The sequence below is a fragment of the Nycticebus coucang genome, chromosome 5 (genome assembly GCF_027406575.1).
Source record: "Nycticebus coucang isolate mNycCou1 chromosome 5, mNycCou1.pri, whole genome shotgun sequence".
Classification (NCBI taxonomy): Eukaryota; Metazoa; Chordata; class Mammalia; order Primates; family Lorisidae; genus Nycticebus; species Nycticebus coucang.
Window position 1 is genome coordinate 86,102,318 of NC_069784.1, and position 21,479 is coordinate 86,123,796.

Here is a 21,479-nt window from a genome sequence, read left to right on the forward strand (position 1 = left end):
TTTTTTCTTGTTGATCATAAAAATATAATGCAAGTTATAATAGATTGTGGCTTAGATTTGATCAAAGACTCATTACTTGCCTGGGCCCTTACTTTCCATCCTTCTTCAAAACTTCTTTACTCATTTTATAGACACACTTCTAATAAACTCAGTGGCACTGTTATGCATTTCTTTGCTCATTCTTCTGTGATCTTCAAGCGGTAATTTGCATATGAATCAATTAGGTAGTTAATTAAAACTTCACATTTCTGGGTTTTATCCCTAGAGATTCTGTTTTCATGGTCTTGATTGAGGCCCAGGAATCTGCAGTTTTTAAATAAATGCCCTTAAGCTATTCTTACCTAAGTAAATGAAGTACCACACTTAGAAATTGCCTGTATCTCTGTGAATGCCAATGACTTTAGCTGCCATCTGTATGTACTGAGGATGGGGAGTGCCAAACTCATCTGTACAATTGGCATGTCTGTATAGGCAGAATACCCTCTGATCTAGGCTACGTGGGTTCAAATTCCAGCTCAGCCACTTAATAGCTGCATGGCCTTGGGCAAGTTACTCAACTTCTCAGCTGCTTTTTTTTTTTTTTTGGCCGGGGCTGGGTTTGAACCCACCACCTCCGGCATATGGGACCGGCACCCTACTCCTTGAGCCACAGGCGCCGCCCTCAGCTGCTTCTTATAAAAAGAAATTAATCCCTCATAGCGTTGCATTGGCAATTCATTGTATCCATACCTGTAAGCTTCTTTGACCATTGCCTGGCATATAGGACCCTCAATATGAGTGTTAACTTTTTATGTTGTGGTTATCCTACAAGCACCTCAAACATGTCTAAAATGAATCTTTTATACTACCTCCATCCTCCCAAAATATGTTTTCTGCCTTGGCTACACCTGTATTTTATTTCTCCTTGTCACTAATTTCCTCATCCAACTTATAAACTCTGTGAATTCAACATCCTAATTACCTCTACTTTTTCCCCTCCTTTCTATTCCCATTTCTATTGCTTTCGTTCAAGTCTTTGTGACCTTTCACATAAAGCTCTATAATAGCCTCTTACTTGGGCTCTTCTAGCCTTTGGTTGTTTTTCTCCATTTTAATCTCATAAAAATCTTTATCAAAGGCAATGTAATCATGCTACTTCTCTGTTCATATTGCCTACAGGATAAAATGTAAACATCAGTACCTGTCATGTGAGACTCCTCAATCTAGTGTCATCCGCCTTTTTTGCAATATTGTGGTACATGTACAAACTTCCAGCTTTCTGAAATTACTTGTAGTAGATCACTTTAAATGCGGGCTTCTCTCTTGTTGTGTAGATAGGAGATATAGTATGGTAGTTAACATTGTGAACTTTAGAGCCAGCCTGCCAAATCCTGACTTTGCTGCTTAACTGGGCGTAGATCTTGGGTCAGACAGTTTTTCTGTGCCGCAGTTTCCTCATCTGTAAAATGGGGATGATTTGTGCCATGTAGCATTGATATGTGGGTTTTATAAGTTAATTCACATACAAAATAGACAATAAATATTGATTAATAAATATTTTAATATTTAATATAAAGAAATAATAATATAAATAAATATTTTAATATTGATTAATAAATATTAATCAGTACACTCTTACAATTAATTATATTACATCCAGTCTCTTGAGAAAAAAACAGTAAAGGCCTTGAAAATAGACTTGTAGAAACTAATCAGAGTATTATTAACTTTTAAATTCAATATTTTCAACACAGTTTCTAAACGCTTTCTACACTTATTGTTTGCTATCAACCATTGTAAAAAGAGATGGTTAGAGTTCAGTAGAAATTAGTATAGTATATACTTTAATATTTATGATAAATATAATAAACATCATAAGAATGTTGAAACCCCGCCCCCCTTTTTTTGAAAACCACCCTAAACCCCGGGCTATATTCTTGCCTTAGACTCTTGAGTAGCTGAGACACAAGTACCTGCCACAGTGCCCAGCTATTTTTTCTATTTTTAGTAGAGATGGGTCTTACTCTTGCTCAGGCTGGTCTCGAACTCTAGGCTCAAGTAATTCTCCCTCTTTAGCCTCCCAGAGTGTTAGGATTTACAAGTATGAGCTACGCACCCAGCCTAAAATCACTCATTTTTAAAAAGATAAAACTTTCTAAAGAAATATTACCAGTAATATTTGTAAATCCTCATAATTATTTATTTAAGCAAAATATTAAATTAAAATATTGTGTTGGGCAATGCCTGTGGCTCAAAGGAGAAGGGCGCCAGCTCTATGTACCAGAGGTGGCAGGTTCAAACCCAGCCCCAGCCAAAAACTGCAAAAAAAAAAATATTGTATGAAAAAGTACATACCAAGGCACAATATATGTTTTTTTTAATAGTTAGGACAGTATTTACTGAGTTGTTGAGTTTAGTCATAACAAATGTCAGTATAGGTAGGTAGGGAAGAGTTGTTGAACTAACAAATTTGTTTGGGGAAATTCACTTTACAAATATTTTTTTGGATTAAGTCCTAAGGATATATTGCCCTGGTGCAGTATGTAGGAGTTTGGGAACTTACAGAAAAGTTAAACATAATTGCCCTCCCCGAGTTTCTGTTGTGACAAGAACAGGACCCTGTGTTGAGACTTTTAAGAAATAAAAATATGTAAGTGCTTCCAATAGATATCCGTGCAAACAATTGATACTTTATATCTCCAGTTAATTTTTTACCTCTTTGTTGTACAGAGTATTTAAGAAAGTAGAAATAAGAACATGAAAAGCTCGGGCGGCGCCTGTGGCTCAGTTGGTAAGGCGCTGGCCCCATATACCGAGGGTGGCGAGTCCAAACCCTGCCCCTGCTGAACTGCAAACAAAAAATAGCTGGGCGTTGTGGCGGGCGCCTGTAGTCCCAGCTACTTGGGAGGCTAAGGCAAGAGAATCGCTTAAGCCCAGGAGTTGGAGGTTGCTATGAGCTGTGTGATGCCATGGCACTCTACCGAGGGCCATAAAGTGAGACTCTGTCTCTACAAAAAAAAAAAAAAAAAAAAAAGAACATGAAAAGCTTGTCTATCAATTTTTTAGTACACTACCTAGTCTTTTATCTATGCCTGTCTTTTTTTCTCTTGATCTCAGATGTGCCTGACATCTGTACCTATCTTTGTGCTTTTTAAAAATAGGCTATAATGATACAATTTTATGATTTTCCTTATTCACTTTATATTAAACCAGGAACATTTTTCTCATGAATTGAATAGTCAAAATAAACTAAATCTTGGTAAAGATGATGGAGAGTCTAATCAAGTAAGTGATCTTAAACATTGTAAGTTCTAAACTTAATGGATACAAGTTCAGTAAAGAGAAACCTAATTATTAGTAAAATGTTCACCAGCCTAGTTTAGCACTTAATGAGTTTGCTTAGAAATTAGGTAGCTCTTAACAGCGTATATGCATGTGTTGAGTTGAATTAACTATATCTGATATAAAAGATTGGCATTACTTTGTACTCTTAGGCTGTTGTACTCATGTAAGAATATATTTCTTAATGCAAGCTCATTTAAGATGATGAGTTTGGAAAATGCTCAATAAAAATGCATTAGTAGTTATGAAATAAGCAAACCAATTTTACTGGCTATACTATTACTCAATCCCCATATTTCTTTCCCCCTCTAGTTGCCTTATCTCTTCTTAACTGTGAGATTGAAAACTCAATCAGATAGTAGAAGCCTGCCCTAGGGTGCTTCATGTTTCTGGAGGGCATAGCATATTAGATCTAGATAATAAGTAATTACTTGTTCTCACTTTGATTCCTTTGTTAGCACTTCCTCCTGCTTTTTCCCCACTTCTATGGTCCTTCCTCTTTGATGTCCTTCAAGGGTTTTTCTTTCTTCATTTGCCTCCTAAATGTTAGTATTCATTCTGAGCTCAACCCTTTTGTTTCCTGAATATTGTAACCTTTTAAAATTTTGCTTCAGCACAACTGAGGGGGTCCACAATGGATAAGTAACACTAGCTCTCTAATGGACAAAGGCAGTGACTGTCAGGTCCCTCTTGTGCATGGACGTACACAAACACAGAAAATTGCTATTCTTTCCACTCTCATTTAGTGATCTAATTGATCATCAGATCTGTGTCTTACAGATTCAGCTTAGATTTCTCACTTTACTTCAAGATCCATATTTCAGTCTGTTTACTGGGCAATTCTGTCTGTAGGCTCCTGAAATTCAATATGTCTGAAACAGAATTCATAATTTTCCTCAGCTTTGTAGTTCCTTTTATTCTGTATTTCCATTAACGCCACCACCATCTATCCACTTACCCAAGAGAAAGTCTGAAGAGCATTTTTGAGTCCTCTTTCTCACTTCATGTGTGTATGTAGGTTCCTAAGTCCTTTTGGTTATATCTTCTAAGTATCTTTTATATTTACTTCATTAACCCCAGTCTTATTTCAGGCCCATGTGTTTTTTTTTCCTTTTTGAATTACTTTAGTAACCTCTTAACTTGTCCTTTTATCTGTAATTTCTTCTCCCTTCAATCTATCCACTGCAGAGTCATTTGAATAAACTTGTCACAATCTATCCACTGCAGAGTCATTTGAATAAACTTGTCAAAATGCAAACCTGATTGTGTTATTCTTTTTTTTTTTTTTGGAGACAGACCCTCAAGTTGTCGCCCTTGGCAGTGTGCTGTGGCTCACAGCTCACAGCAACCTCAGACTCTTGGGCTTAAGCGATTTTCTTGCCTCAGCCTCCCAAGTAGCTAGGACTACAGGTGCCCGCCACAACGCCCAGCTATTTTTGGGTTGCAGTTTTCATTGTCATTTAGCAGGCTGGGCCAGGCTTGAACCTGCCAGCCTTGGTGTGTGTGGCCGCACTGTACTCACTGAGCTACAGGCGCCGAGCCAAAATACAAATTCTTTAGTGTGATATACAAAGTCCTTTGTGGTTTGATCCTCCCATACCTTTTCATCCTATCTCCTGCTGTCAACATTTATTCATTAGAATCTATCATGGTCTTCAACAGTTATACACTCCGTCTTCACTAATTGTGTATTTCCAATATTTGTGTGCCTGTTAAACCTCTTTGTGTTTGGTGTCTGTCTTTTGTATTTTTCTTCAATGTCTAGGGAGCCTTGGTTAAACAACTTATGTTTAAAAGTGGAACACTAAAAAACTGATTGGAAATTCCAAATCCCTGCAGTTCATTGATTTTATTATCATTAATAACTTGGGTAACTTGAGCTGTTTGTCTTTTCTAGATAAAGATCTTCTCATCTTCACTTGAATATAATAACATAGACTACCAACATTCTGGGAACTGAATCTTCCTACTTCTAGTGCCGCACCTTCAGCTGTTTCTGAATGTCCCCCCATCTGGAAATAGCAGGGGTCCTCAAACTACAGCCTGCGGGCCACATGAGGTGGTGTGATTGTATTTGTTCCCATTTTGTTTTTTTTACTTCAAAATAAGATATGTGCAGTGTGTATAGGAATTTGTTCATAGTTTTTTGTTTTTTTTTTAACTATAGTCCGGCCCTCCAACGTCTGAGGGACAATGAACTGACCCCCTGTTTAAAAAGTTTGAGGACCCCTGCTTGTAAAGTTCCCTCTTCAGAGAAAAAAAAAGTAAAACTTCTAATCTTCTCAGAAGTTAAAGCTCTCTTCTGGCTATATGGAAAGGGAGAAGGGATTTGGCATATAATTTACTTGTAAGTTAAACTTTCACCCTGTTCTTTAGTTTTAAGCCTTATCTTAACCGCTGCTTACAGAGGTGTGACTAATTCCTGAGCCACTGGAGGTTCTGAAAGGTAAATGCTTTCCATTTTCCATATTACTGTTATCCCCTCTCCTGATCCCTTTATCTTTCCAGGGTTCAAATATTTCTTTAATATAAATTAAACAAAATAAAATTGTTTTAATGATATTTTAGTGGGTTTCCAAGAGGGAGAAAAATCATTGTATATATGTTCACTCTGCCATATTTGCCTAAACTCCTCTTTCAAAACTTCTCATGTTTCTAAATTATTTTTAGCTTTACTTTATCTTTTCATCAATCAGGGAGCATTAATCTCTCCTTTGTGCTCCCAAGGCTTGCTCTCTCTCTTTTTCTTTTTTTTTTTTTTACAGAATTGAATCATATCTTATTTTTAATGTGTTTGTCTCCTGTATCACGTATTATCATGCAACCAATCTCCAGAACATTTTCATTTGGCAAAACTAAAACTCTGAAACTTTTCCATTCCTCCCCTGCAACCACCAATCTACCTTCTGTTTCTATGAGTTTGACTACTTTAGATACTTCATATGAGTGTTACAATATAGTATTTGTCTTTTTCTCATTGGCTTATTTCACTTACTATAGTATCTTAAAGGTTCATCAATATTTTAGAATGTAGCAGAATTTCCTTCCTTGTTAAGGCTAATATTTCATTGTTTGTGTATACCACATTTTGTTTAACTATTCATCTATTAGTGGGCATTGGGGTTGCCTCTACCTTTTGGCTGTTATGAATAGTGCTATGAAAGTACGTATACAAATATCTCTTCAAGATTCCTACTTTCAGTTTTTTTGGATATAAACCCAGAAGTGTAAATGTCTTTACCACATTGATATTTTTGAAGAAAACAGCTCTCCTTCTTTTTTAAAAAACATAATACTTTCCATCTGGGCTTATGTGATATTTCTTCATGTTGAAAATTGGCCAGATTACTACATAAGGGATGTGTCCTCAGGGTTTCATATCCAGAGATACCTAATATCCATCTATCTCTCATAGATGATGTCAATTTTAATCATCCTGTCAAAATGTTACTTGGTTTTTCTACTATATAGTATTTTTTCCTTGCACCTTATAAGCAATCTATGGAAGACACTTTATGAGAGACTTTACTATCTATCATTCTTCATCAAAATATACCCCCCCATACCGCCGGATTTAATAATCATTTACGCTTCTTGCCTAAATTAGTCTTTATATGATGGCTGCAAAATGATTATTTTTTATATCCAACAAAGGATATTTTTAATGTTAATTATGAATTATGTTAAATAGGTCATTTTGAATGTCAAAAGATCAGTTTATTAAATGTAAGACTAGAGAGGCTCCTGTGGCTCAAAGGAGTAGGGCACTGGCCCCATATGCTGGAGGTGGTGGGTTCAAACCCAGCCCTGGCCAAAAACTGCAAAAAAAAAAAAAAAAAATGTGAGACGTGCTGCTGCTGTTAAGACATTGTATGTGATTGTCATTGAAATGTAATAGTTAAACTGATTTCTGAATTTCAGGAACTCAATGGTTACTATGGATATTCCTATAAAGTCATTGCATATTTTTTAAAGCTAAGTATATAGTGTGCTTTAGGATATAAATTGGGTTCTGATACTTATTCTTAGTCTATAGATTTTTATCATACACTTTATTATCTGAATCCTGCTAGTGAACGTCCTATTTGATTAATGAATAACCAAATTATTCCCTTTAATTAAGATAATATTTTCTTAACTGCAATTGAGGAACAAACTTTACAGTATGGAGTAGCTTTGAGAACTGTAGCTGGAATGGAAAGATATAAACTCTTTTTACTTTTTGAAGCATAAATATCCTTCCGTGTTGACTTCTAAAACTGGTTTGTCTTTAAAGTATGTCTGAAGCTATTCCAGTATATTGTTTCAAGCAATGTGGCAGATTAGATGTGTAGAGAAACTTTAACTGGTAAAGAACAACAACAACAAAAAAAATTCTGGATTAAAATCCTTTAAAAATCTTTTTTAAAGTATGACTGAGTTGGTAGCAAAATAAGGGGAGGATACGAGGCTGCAAATAATGAGAAAACCCAATAAAGCCCAATTCCATGAGCACTAGAATCCTTTTTATCACTGAGGGTATCTTCTGATCTGTCATGGCCCAGGACCTAGGCGCTTTACAGAGGAAGTTCTTGCCTGGGACAGAAGAAAAAGTCTGAGCCTGGGCACTGTTAGTGGTAAGTTTGGACACTACAATATAAAGCTGGGATCCCCAAAGGATAAATCATCTCTTATATATAATTAGGAAAAATACTTGCTCTTTCGAATGACATTGCCTGTCTTATCCTTGGCTTTGGCTAGAATGGACAGAAAGAATCTTTCCTGAAAAATCCTGATCATAATCTTATGCTCATGTGGGTTTGGAGTTGGAATTCACACTGCTAAAAAGTCTCAATCTAAAAGGTTGGTTTGTTGGTTTTGTGTGCCCCAGGAACCTAGCAAAAAGAAATAGAAACCTTCTCCAAAAGTTCTAATAAATCTGAGCTTAAAATCAGAAGTTTAAATATGTAAATAAATCAGTCATTGTAAACATGAGTCAGCATAAGTCACAAATTGCAAAAACTGTGATTTCTAAAATTATCAGATACAAAATAAAAAATAAGTATGTCTAAGATATTTAAAGAAATTTAAAAGGGAATTGACAGTACAATGGTAGAGCAAGAGACTATGAAAATTGATTAGGGAGTTTTTTTTTAAACTCATAAAAATGGAAAATATATTTAAAATTAGTGGATGGGTTAAAAAAAAGCTGTTTAGACACAGACTGGGTGTGGTGGCTCAGACCTGTAATCCTAGCACTAGGAGGCTGAGGTGAGAGGATTGCCTGAGCTCAGGAGTTCAAGACCAGCCTGAGCAAAAGTGAGATTCTATCTTTACAAAAAATAGAAAAATTAGCCAGACGTGTGGCATGTATGGATAGTCCCAGTTGTTCACAGGCTGAGGCAGTAGGATTGCTTGAGCCTAGGAGTTTGAGGTTGCAGTGAATTATGATGAAGCCACTATATTCTAGCTAGGATAACAAAAACAAACAAACAAAAAAAACTTATTTGGACACAGCTGAAAGAATTAGTGAACTGGAAGATGGGACTTATGAAATTATGTAGAGTATAACACAGCACATAAAAAAAAAGACATGAGGTGGAGGCCAGGTGCAGTGGCTCATGACTGTAATCCCAGCACTCTGGGAGGACGAGGTGGGTGGGACTGCCTGAGCTTATAGGTTTGAGATCAGCCTGAACCAGAGCGAGACCTTGTCTCTAAAAATAGCCAGGCATTGTGGCAGGCACCTATAGTCCCAACTACTTGAAGACTGAGGCAAGAGAATCACTTAAGCCCAAGAGTTTGAGGTTGCTGTGAGCTGTGATGCCACCACACTCTACTAAGGGTGTCATATTGAGACTCTTTCTCAGAAAAAAAAAAAAAGAGAGATGAGGTGGGCGTGGCAACTCACACCTATAATCCTAGCACTTTGGGAAGCCAAGGCAGGTAGATTGCCTGAGCTCAGGAGTTCAAGACCAGCCTGAGCAAGTACAAGACCCCATCTCTAAAAAATAGCTGGGTATTGTGGCAGGCACCTGTAGGGAAGAAGATCACTTAAGCCCAAGAGTTTGAGGTTGCTGTGAACTATGACACCATGGCACTCTACCCAGGGTGACAAAGTGAGACTCTGTCTCAAAAAAAAGAGAGAGAGGGAGAGATAGATATGAAAGATTTAGAGACCTGGAAGTTATTCAATATATTCCAGTTGGCATAAAGAAGTAGAGAAGAGAGTAAGAAGTAGGGAAGCAATATTCAAAAATGTAATAGCTAAGAATTTTCTGACATTGATGAGTCTCTAGATTTAGGAAACCCAATAAATTCTTAGTAAGGTTTAACATTTAAACACATTGTAGTGAAACCACAACAATACAAATACAGAGAAATGAGCTTTTTGTCAGAGAGAAAAGGCAGATTACCTGTAAAGAAGGTAATTAAACTGAATTAAACTGCAATTAAACTGAAAGCTGACTTCTCCACACCAACAGCGGAAGCTAGAAGATAAAATACTTTCATGATGTGAGGGAAAACAAATGTCAACCCACAACTATATATTCAGAAAAAATATCTTTCAAGAGAGTGAAAGAGAAACATGTAAGGCACATCAAAACTAAGAAAAAAAAACTCCAGGCACTCACCAAAAGAGCCTCTAAAATATATACTTTATGAAGAAGGGACATAATCTCAGAAAGAGATTCTAGGAAGAAAGTAGTGATTATTAAGAATGGGTTTCCTGGGAAGCAGATTCTAAGACAGATTAGTGTGTACACATTTATTCTTAGGATCAACCCATATGCAAGGGAAAGAAGGAAGCAGTATCTGGCACCGGGAGAAGTTAAGCTGCAATTAAGACTCAACAAAGGTTTACTTGTCCCACAGGCAGCTGTGGAACTGGGGTGATTCTTTGGTGTTGTCTTCAGTTGGGACAGTAGGGTGACCTAATTGGATATGGGCTGCCCCTAGAAAGCTGTGTGACCTTGGATAAAGCAATACTTTTCAGGCAAAAGGAGTAACTACTAAATACTCAAGAGTATTTTAGTCCCAATGAGGACTGACAGTCAAAGGAAGCCCTCGAGCAGCTTTCTCAGCTGCTGTGGGAAAATTCCACAGTTCTGAAAGAGAATATGGGTAGTGCATCATAATATCCATCACAGAGAGCAAGAAAATTCATAGGTGAACCTAAATACAAACTCTGACCTTATAAATTAAGAAAAATATTGTCTAATTTGTATTGTTAAAATCAAGACTCAGAGCAAGATGGCGGCCGAGTAACAGTTTCCCTGTAACTGGGCACGGTGACTCTGGGGAGATAAGACTCCAGGCATCTCTGGCTGGTGGGATCTGCCTATAATCATCCCTTTGAGGATACAGGAATTCAGCAAGGGACTTCTGGACCTCAAGAAGAGGACAAAAACAGTGGAAAACTGGCAAGTGGTTGCGTGTTTTCAAATCACCTAATCGCGCCAGCAACGGTAAGTACAAACAGCAGTAAGACTGCAAACTGGAAAGACCTTACCTGTGAACTGTTTCAGTGTTTTTGGACTTGGCAATCAGTTGAACTGCCTTGGGGAGAGCTTGAGCAGGAGTGCGGAGAACTTTGGGCATTGTCTAAGGCCCCAGACTGAGCCACTGAGCCAGACAGAGCAAATAGTGTTTGGCTGTGGGCCACAGGGAGCCATTGTGAGAGAACTGCCCTGGCAAGCTCCGCCCTCAGGGTCGCAGAGCAAGGATCGGGCAGGAGTAGTAACCTAGTGACTGAGCTGCCTTACAGCCTTAACCCTCAGGGGCAGAGTAAGACCGGTTTTGGCACACTGGAGACTTGGGCTGTTGCCCTGGGTAGAGTGCTGTGGCACCACAGCTCATAGCAACCTCAAACTCCTGGGATTGGTGCCACCCGGACTTCCATAAGAACTGTGCCACAACCCCTGACCCACAACCCGCGTCCTCCAGGCCTCCACATGCCCTGACCAGGAACTGCGGGAGCCACGCACTCTGTGTCCTCCCTCCTGTACCCTTCCTGCCTCCACACCAGCCCGCTCATCTGGTCAGGCACTCTGGTAGCTGCATGCCCTGCAGAGCCCTTCTCCTGGCCAGAGACTGCTGGAGCCTTGGGCTCTATGTGCCAAAGTCACTGGGCGCCAGGCATTCCCAGAATTGTGTACACCATCTCCCGCCCTGTTTCTGGGTCCGACTGTGTCACACTCAGGAGCTGCTTCCACAACCAGAACTCCCTGGCTGGGGCAGCCCCAGAGGAACTACACAGGGTCACTCCCTACAAAGATCCAACAACGATAGTGATTCCGCTGGGGTCTAATCTTGGAGACACACCTCCCCAACTCTGAGGACAGCCAGAGGCAACGGTGAAAAACAATCATGAGGCAAAATCAACAGAAAAACTCTGGCAAAATGAATAATCAGAGTAGATCAACTCCCCCACAGATCAATGGGGCAGACACCCACAAGATCCCATGCACAAACAAATAGCTGAGATGTCAGAAATCAAATTCAGAATCTGGATAGCAAATAAGATCGAATTAGAATTCCAAGGAGTAACCCAAAAGATACCTCAAGAATTCAATGAATTCAAAGACCAAATGACCAAAGATTTTGACATGTTGAGATAAGAAGTTGCAGCCCTCAAAAATCTGAGAAACACAGTAAAATCCCTCAGCAACAGAATGGAGCAAGCAGAAGAAAGCATATCTGACATTGAAAACAAAGCTTTCGAACGCTCCCAAACTCTCAAAGAGGAAGAGAAATGGAAGACAAAAACAGATCACTCTCTCAGAGAGCTCTGGGATAATTCAAACAAAACCAGTATTTGTCTTATAGGGATCTCCGAAAGCGACGAAGGGGCTTCACAAGGCACAGAGTCTCTTCTTCATGAGATTATGAAAGAGAACTTTCCAGACATGCCAAGAGATTCTGAAATTCAGATAGCAGACAGTTTCAGAACTCCAGCATGATTCAACCCACATAAGACGTCCCCCAGACACATCATAATCAATTTCACTAAAGTTAATATGAAGGAGAAAATTCTGAAAGCAGCCAGGCGAAAGAAAACCATCACCTACAAGGGCAAGAATATTAGAATAAGTGCAGATCTCTCTACTGAAACCTTTCAAGCTAGAAGAGGATGGTCATCAACTTTTAATCTTCTAAAACAAAATAACTGTCAACCCAGGATCCTGTACTCAGTAAACTGAGTTTCATTTATGATGGAGAAATTAAATACTTCAATGACATTCACGTGTTGAAATTTGCCATAACTAAACCAGCTCTCTAGGATATTCTCAGATCTGTCCTTCATAAAGACCAGCGTAATCCTCCACTACAAAAGTAAACCCACCTAGAAAATTCTGATCAAATTCCAATTTCCACAGTCGCAAAAGGATTTAAAATGTCCACTGGACTCTCAAAAGGCTTATCAATATTCTCAATTAATGTGAATGGTTTAAATTGTCCTCTAAAGAGGCACAGGTTGGCTAACTGGATACAAAAACTCAAACCAGATATCTGCTGCATACAAGAATCGCATCTTACATTAAAAGACAAATATAGACTCAAGGTGAAGGGATGGTCATCAATACTTCAGGCAAATGGAAAGCAGAAAAAAGCAGGCGTTGCAATCCTATTCGCAGATGCAATAGGCTTTAAACCAACCAAAATAGGGAAGGATAAAGATGGACACTTCATATTTGTTAAAGGTAATACTCAATATGATGAGATTTCAATTATTAATATTTATGCACCCAACCAGAATGCAATTTATAAGAGAAATTCTAACAGACATGAGCAACTTGATTTCCTCCAGTTCCATAGTAGTTGGAGATTTTAACACCCCTTTAGCAGTGTTGGATAGATCCTGCAAAAAGAAGCTAAGCAAAGAAATTTTAGATTTAAACTTAACCATTCAACACCTGGACTTAACAGACATCTACAGAACTTTTCATCCCAACAAAACTGAATACACATTCTTCTCATCAGCCCACAGAACATACTCCAAAATCGACCACATCCTAGGCCACAAATCTAACCTCAGCAAATTTTAAAAAATAGAAATTATTCCTTGCATCTTCTCAGACCCTCATGGAATAAAAGTTGAACTCAATGACAACAGGAACTTGCATACCCATACAAAAACATGGAAGCTAAACAACCTTATGCTGAAGGATAGATGGGTTATACACAAGATTAAGAAGGAAATCACCAATTTTTTTGAACAAAACAACAATCAAGACACGAATTACCAGAACCTCTGCGATACTGCAAAGGCAGTCCCAAGAGGGAAATTTATAGCACTGTAAAGCCTTCCTCAAGAAAATGGAAAGACAGGAAGTTAATAACTTAATGGGACATCTCAAGCAACTGGAGAAGGAAGAACACTCCAACCCCCAACCCAGCAGAAGAAAAGAAATAACCAAAATAGGAGCAGAATTAAATGAAATGGAAAACAAAAGAATTATACAACAGATCAATAAATCCAAAAGTTGGTTTTTGAAAAGATCAATAAAATAGATAAACCTTTGGCCAACCTAACCAAGAAAAAAAAGAATAAAATCTCTAAATTTCATCAATCAGAAATGGTAACGATGAAATAACAACAGACCCCTCAGAAACTCAAAAAATCCTTAACGAATACTACAAGAAACTCTACTCGCAGAAATATGAAAATCTGAAAAAATCAACCAATACCTGGAAGTACACCACCCACCAAGACTTAGCCAGAATGAAGTGGAAATGTTGAACCAGCCTATATCAAGTTCTGAAATAGCATCAACTATACAAAATCTCCCTAAAAAGAAAAGCCCAGGACCAGATGGCTTTACGTCAGAGTTCTACCAAACCTTTAAAGAAGAACTAGTACCTATATTACTAAACATCTTCCAAAATATAGAAGAAGGAGGAATATTACCCAACACATTCTGCAGAGCAAACATCACCTTGATCCCCAAACCAGGGAAAGACCCAACAAGAACAGAAAATTATAGACCAATATCACTAATGAATATTGATGCAAAAATAGTAAGATCCTAACAATCAGAATCCAGCAACACATCAAAAAAATTATACACCATGACCAAGTGGGATTTATCCCAGGGTCTCAAGGCTGGTTCAATATATGTAAATCTATAAATGTAATTCAGCACATAAACAAACTAAAAACTAAGGACCATATGATTCTTTCGATTGATGCAGAAAAGGCTTTTGATAATATCCAGCATCCCTTCATGATCAGAACACTTAAGAAAATTGGTATAGAAGGGAGATTTCTTAAACTAATAGAGGCCATCTACAGCAAACCCACAGCCAATATCGTATTGAATGGAGTTACATTGAAATCATTTCCACTTAGATCAGGAACCAGGCAAGGTTGCCCATAGTCTCCATTGCTCTTTAACATTGTAGTGGAAGTTTTAGCCATTGCAATTAGGGAAGAAAAGGCGATCAAGAGTATCCTAGGGTCAGAAGAGATCAAACTTTCACTCTTCGCAGATGATATGATCATATATCTGGAAAACACTAGGGATTCTACTACAAAACTTTCAGAAGTGATCAAGGAATACAGCAATGTCTCAGGCTACAAAATCAACACCCATAAATCTGTAGCCTTTATATATACCAACAATAACCAAGCTGAGAAAACAGTTAAGGACTCTATTCCTTTCACAGTAGTGCCAAAGAAGATGAAATATTTGGGAGTATACCTGACAAAGGACGTGAAAGATCTCTACAAAGAGAACTATGAAACTCTAAGAAAAGAAATAGCTGGAGATGTTAACAAATGGAAAAACATACCATGCTCATGGCTGGGAAGAATCAACATTGTTAAAATGTCTATACTACCCAAAGCAATATATAATTTTAATACAATTCCTATTAAAGCTCCATTGTCATATTTTAAAGATATTGAAAAAACAATACTTCGTTTTATATAGAATCAGAGAAAACCTTGAATAGCCAAAACATTACTCAGCAATAAAAACACAGCAGGAGGAATCATTCTACCAGATCTGAGACTGTACTATAAATCGATAGTGATCAAAACAGCATGGTATTGGCACAAAAACAGAGAAGTAGATGTCTGGAACAGAATTGAGAACCAAGAGATGAATCCAGCTACTTACCGTTATTTGATCTTTGGCAAGCCAATTAAAAACATTCAGTGGGGAAAAGATTCCCTATTTAACAAATGGTGCTGGGTGAACTGGCTGGCAACCTGTAGAAATTGAAACTCGACCCACACCTTTCACCATTAACTAAGATAGACTCTCACTGAATAAAAGATTTAAACTAAAGACATGAAACTATAAAAATACTTGAAGAAAGTGCAGGGAAAACTCTTGAAGGAATCGGCCTGGGTGAATGTTTTATGAGGAAGACTCCCCAGGCAACTGAAGCAGTATCAAAAATACACTACTGGGACCTGATCAAACTAAAAAGCTTCTGCACAGCCAAGAACATAGTAAGTAAAGCAAGCAGACAGCCCTCAGAATGGGAGAAAATATTTGCAGGTTATACCTCTGATAAAGGTCTAATAACCGGAATCCACAGAGAACTCAAATGTATTAGCAAGAAAAGAACAAGTGACCCCATCTCAGGTGGGCAAGGGAAACTTCTCTAAAGAAGACAGACGCACAATCTACAAACACATGAAAAAAAGCTCATCATCCTTAATCATCAGAGAAATGCAAATCAAAACTACTTTGAGATACCACCTAACCCCGGTAAGAGTATCCCACATAACAAAATCCCAAAACCAGAGATGTTGGCGTGGATGTGGAGAAAAGGGCACACTTCTACACCGCTAGTGGGAATGCACACTAATATGTTCCTTCTAGAAGAATGTTTGGAGAATGCTTAGAGACCTAAAAATAGACCTGCCATTCGATCCTGTAATTCCTTTACTAGGTTTATACCCAGAAGACCAAAAATCACAATATAACAAAGACATCTGTACCAGAATGTTTATTGCAGCCCAATTCATAATTGCTAAGTCATGGAAGAAGCCCAAGTGCCCATCGACCCACAAATTGAGTAGCAAATTGTGGTATGTGTATAACATGGAATATTATGCAGCCTTAAAGAAAGATGGAGACTTTACCTCTTTTATGTTTACATGGATGGAGCTGGAACATATTCTTCTTAGCAAAGTATCCCAGGAATGGAAGAATAAGTATCCAATGTACTCAGCCCTACTATGAAGCTAAATTATAGCTTTCATATGAAGGCTATAACCCAACTATAGCACAATACTATGAGGAAAGGGCCAAGGAAGGGGAAGGGAGGGGGGAGGTTAGGATGGAGGGAGGGTAATGGGTGGGGCCACACCTACGGTGCATCTTAGAATGGGTACAGGGTAAACTTACTAAAGGCAGAATACAAATGTCTACATACAATAACTAAGAAAATGCCATGAAGGCTACGTTGAACAGTTTGATGAGAATATTTCAGATTGTATATATACCACACATTGTACCCCTTGATTGCAGTAATGTACACAGCTATGATTTAACAATAAAAAAAAGAGAGAGAGAAAAAATCAAGATAGAACTAAAAATCCCAGACAACCATAGCGTTATGAGTCTAGAGGGGAGTGGCTAGAGTGAAAGCATTCTGAGATCTGTTTTGTGTCATGGGATGCTATACAGCAGTGAAAATGAATGCCATACCACTTCACATACACCATAAATCTTAAGATACTTTGAATGAAAAAAGTATTCCATTTATATAAAGTTTTTAAAACATCAGTGCTAAACAATACGTTGTTAAGAATACATATAAATATGATAAAGCTTAGAAGGCATTAGAATGAGTAGCACAAAAATTCAAGACAATGGTATGGAAAGACACATAGCTTCCACAGTATGAGGGTGAAACCCTATTTCTTAAGGTAGGTATAGATACACAGAATTTTTTTTTTGGTTATTAACATAATTTCTTAAAACTGCATATGTATTTTATGTATGGCAAGTCATTTAGAAAAAAATAAATTGTTTTAAGGTATTAAGGAAAAAAATCTGCTAATCTTTGTAACCAGATGTTTGCTAAAGTTATCTCCTAAATTGGTATTAAGCTGTCTTATCTGTATCCAGTCAAGTTTACTGAAATTTAATCAGAAATGAACAATCATTGATATAAGATTGCATCATTTCTAATCAATATGTACATTTTGCCCTTAATCAGAGGATGGTTTGAATTTTATTACTCCAGTTGAGATACAGTAAATGATGAAAGAAGTTTAAAAATGATCCTAGATTAGTAGAGGAAGGTGGATCAAAAGTACTGAGAAGGGATACAGGATTAGTGTTTTATAAAGAACGGTGAGCAGATGCGAGCAGGTCACATTTGAGCAGAGACCTGAAATAATAGGCCATTGGTTTGGCACCCACATCTCAGTGGCTAGGGCCACATACACCGGGGCTGGCAGGTTCGAACCAGGCCCTGGCCTGCTAAGCAACAATGACAACTACAACAACAACAAAGCAGCCTGGCGTTGTGGTGGGCACCTGTAGTCCCAGCTACTTGGGATGCTAAGGCACGAGAATCACTTAAGCCTAGGAGTTTGAGGTGAGCTATGACACCAGGGCACTGTAGTGAGGGCAACATAGTGAGACTCTGTCTCAAAAAAAAAAAGAAAGAAAGAAAGAATAGGCTATGCAGATAATCTGAAGAAAAAGCATTTCAGGCAGTGGGAACCAGAGGTAAAAATTCCCAAGGCACAATCATGTTTGAGATATTAAGGGAACAGAAGGGAAAAAAGTATGGGGCTGGAGAGGACTGAGTGAGAGGGAGACGGAAGGAGATTCAGAGAGTCGAGGAGTGGGAGACCCAATTTATACATGGCTTGTTAATCATTGTAAGGTCTTTGATCTTTTTTTCTGAGATAGGAAGCCATTGGGACACTTTGAACAGAAGAGTGACATGATATGACATAGTGTTAAAAGGCTCATTCTGGTTGCTGTGTGAGGGATTGTGGAGGAACTATGAGAGAAGCTTTTACAATAGTCCAGGATAGAGATGGTGGCATATGCCAAGAGGTCAGATATTAGATACATTTTGAAGATAGAGCTAGCTTATTTCTTGATGAATTTGACATGCAATGTGAAAGAGAAGAATTAAGACCAATACTTTGATTTTATAAATAATGCTAAAGTAGTAATCTTTCTAATAATCTTTGTATCATCTTTGATTATTTTTATTATAGATTTTATAATAATTACTGATTCAAGAACATGGACTTTTGAGGCCCTCGATACATACTAGTTCAATTGCTTTCCAGAAAAGTGTTATCAGTTTATATTCCTACCAGCAGTGTATGCATGCTTTCTTGCCAACATTAAGTATTATCATTTAAAATAACTTTGCCTTGTATGAAGTATAAAAAATGATATTTCCTTGTTTCCTTTCAAAATAAGTATGGCAGCCTTTTATTGAGCACATATTACAGTAGTCCCCTTTGTCTGTGGGAGATGTGTTCTAAGATCTTGAGATGCCTGAAACTGCAGATACCCCTGAACCGTATATATACTATGAATGCAGAATAGAAGATTCATTCTTACTTTAGATCATTGCAACTTCAATGTATGACTTTTTTTTTTTTTATTAAGTCAAGATCTTTCACCTTTTCACTTACAAGAAGCACTTTACAGCTTCTGTTTGGCATATCTGAATTGCCAGCATCACTACTCTTGTGCCTGGGGGCCATTATGAAGTAAAATCAGGGTTACTTGACAACAAGCACTACAACATAAAGCACAGTCAGTCTGATAACCAAGATGGCCTCTAGGTGACTTCCACGTGGGTAGCATCTACATCATGGATACTAGACAAAAGATTCACAACCCAGGCAAGATGGAACTGGATAGTGCGCCGTTTCATCATGCTACTCAGAATGCCACTCAATTTTAAACTTACAAATTTCTTGACCTTCCATTTAATATTTTCAGACCACAGTTGACCACAGATAACTGATCCCATGGGAAGTGAAACTTTGGATAAGGGAGGATAACTGTACTGGGTAGACATAAATTGTGTTAAGTACCTTCTATAAATTATCAAATTGTATGTAATTATAGTGCCTCCATAAGATATTATCTCAATTACGTAGAGAAAAAAATTAAGACCCAGAGAAGTAAAAAGTTTTTCTGCAAGTCAGAAAGGTAGTAAGTGGCAGATCCAGAATTCTTTTCATATCCAGAATTTGAACTGAGATCCAGTCTTTACATTTAAATTGGGATATAGCTGCTTTTTCATTAATTATTTTAATATTTACTATTTATTGGCCACATTCTGTGAATTGATAGTTTATAATCATTTGCCATTTTTCTATTATGGTATTTGTATTTTTATTCTAATTATAAAATCTGTTTGTATATTAACAACATTAACCCTTTTTCCTTCATTGCAAATACTTCTGCTTGTTTTTTGCCTTTCAATTTACACACTTTATATTATCCAGGACCCAATACAGTCTCCTAAGATTTGTAGTTCGAAAGCAAGGGCTATCAAGATAGCCAAATTCTATGATAGCAGTGCTTTCTAGCTACTTCTATCATATTGTGTTATTCCTCCCCTAATACAGCACCAAATAAGTCAGTAAATCAGTGAATCTTTTCTGTATCATGTATGTGTGACACTTGCCAAATGCTATTTTAAGCAAAATAGCCCCATTAAAACGATTAAATCCTAAAAAGAAAACTGCCATTTTAATTCTAAGAATTCCTACTGCTGAAATTTTAATTATGACATAAATGTAAAAATATTAGATTTATCCATATTGTAATTCTCATCCAAACTACAGAATTTATCTTTAGATCTCTTGTGGGAGCAATTTCAACTAGACATGATGAAATTGGAAAATACTATACTTTCTCCTGCTTTTAAACATAAAAATATTTTAGATGATAAAATGCTTGTGCATTAAGTAGAGATGTGTTTTATTCAAGGGTTATATTCAGGAATTTCACATATTCAAAATTACCCTTGAAAATTCCAGAATGTGTACGTATACTGGAGTCCAACAGGCAACATTAGCGAATCAGATTATATTGTTGGTTTGTGTTGAAGCACTCTATTGTCTTTTAGAATATGTACTTTTCTTTAAACCCTAGAATCACATTGTTTGTGGAGAGATGCTCAGACTATGATAGGTACGTGAGACTTAAGAGCAACTGAGAAACCAGCAAATTTACATCACCCACGTCATACTTACCGCAAGGTATATGATTATTGAAAATCAATATAATTGGCCATACTACTTATGTATTAAGTAGTCATTTTTCTTTATTGCTGAACTTATAGTTGAAATTGTGATAATTGAGTACATAAAAATATAACTCCATTGTATATGATTATATTATTTTGTTAGAGTTTTACTTGAATTTTTGTATGTTTTTGTCCTTCAAATAGGAAAGAATGATGCTATGTAATATCTTTATTCTCTACAGATAATGAATTCTGAATTAGTGCATAGTGTGGTAGGAAGCTATCTTAAGCCTCCAGAAAGAGTGTTTGTTCCATCATTCACCCAGAATGAATCATCTCAGACTTGCCAACCCAAGAACTTAGAAGTCACCTCGGCTAAAGTGTTTCATAGCCCAAATAGCCAAGGTAAGTCTGATATAAAGTCTTATAAAAAATCAGAAAAATGGTACAAATTATGTTATAAAACCTTTTCATTTTTAGGTAGAAAATAATATGATTGTGTATTTAATCTTAATGAAACTCCTAATTTTGATTGAGTTTCTATGAATTTAGACAAGTTACTTAATATTTTTTATTTTGCCTTCTTCAGCTATTATGAAGCCTAATAAAACTAGCTATACGTATATAGAGTTTATCATAAAAACATCATTAGAAAATAGGAAAATACTCTTGGAGGAATAAAAAGTCAGATTTGGAATCCTTATAAACTACATTATTAGAATGCTAGTGAATTAGGTTGAATTCTGTCTTTTTAAGGATTAGATTCAGAAATTGCAGATATGCAAAATTATCCTTGAAAATTCTTTAGGAAGCCAGAATAGTACCATTGTAGCTTTTAAAAATATATTTAGGAGTATCTTAAAATTGAACTAGGGAAATCCTATGACCCCCGGCATACCTTATGTCATATACCATACACACAGCAGTAAATATAATTTCATTACATTATTCTTAAAAAACAAATGATAATCTCT

The 21,479-nt window shown here is 37.1% G+C and overlaps 1 protein-coding gene across 6 annotated transcripts in view; it reads left to right on the top strand.

The window, feature by feature from the left end:
* The window catches only part of CEP57L1 (centrosomal protein 57 like 1), a 68,996-nt gene that overhangs the window by 28,748 nt on the left and 18,769 nt on the right, over positions 1 to 21,479 (top strand). For 2 of the 6 annotated variants that reach the window (XM_053591363.1, XM_053591364.1), the window contains exons 2-3: positions 20,412 to 20,518; positions 20,748 to 20,910. In XM_053591363.1, coding sequence (XP_053447338.1) covers positions 20,751 to 20,910 — 160 coding nt within the window. In that variant the 5' untranslated portion in view covers positions 20,412 to 20,518; positions 20,748 to 20,750. Of the gene's footprint in view, positions 1 to 10,548; positions 10,770 to 20,411; positions 20,519 to 20,747; positions 20,911 to 21,479 lie in introns of all 6 variants that reach the window. The other 4 variants (XM_053591365.1, XM_053591361.1, XM_053591360.1 and 1 more) reach the window with 3 other exon arrangements.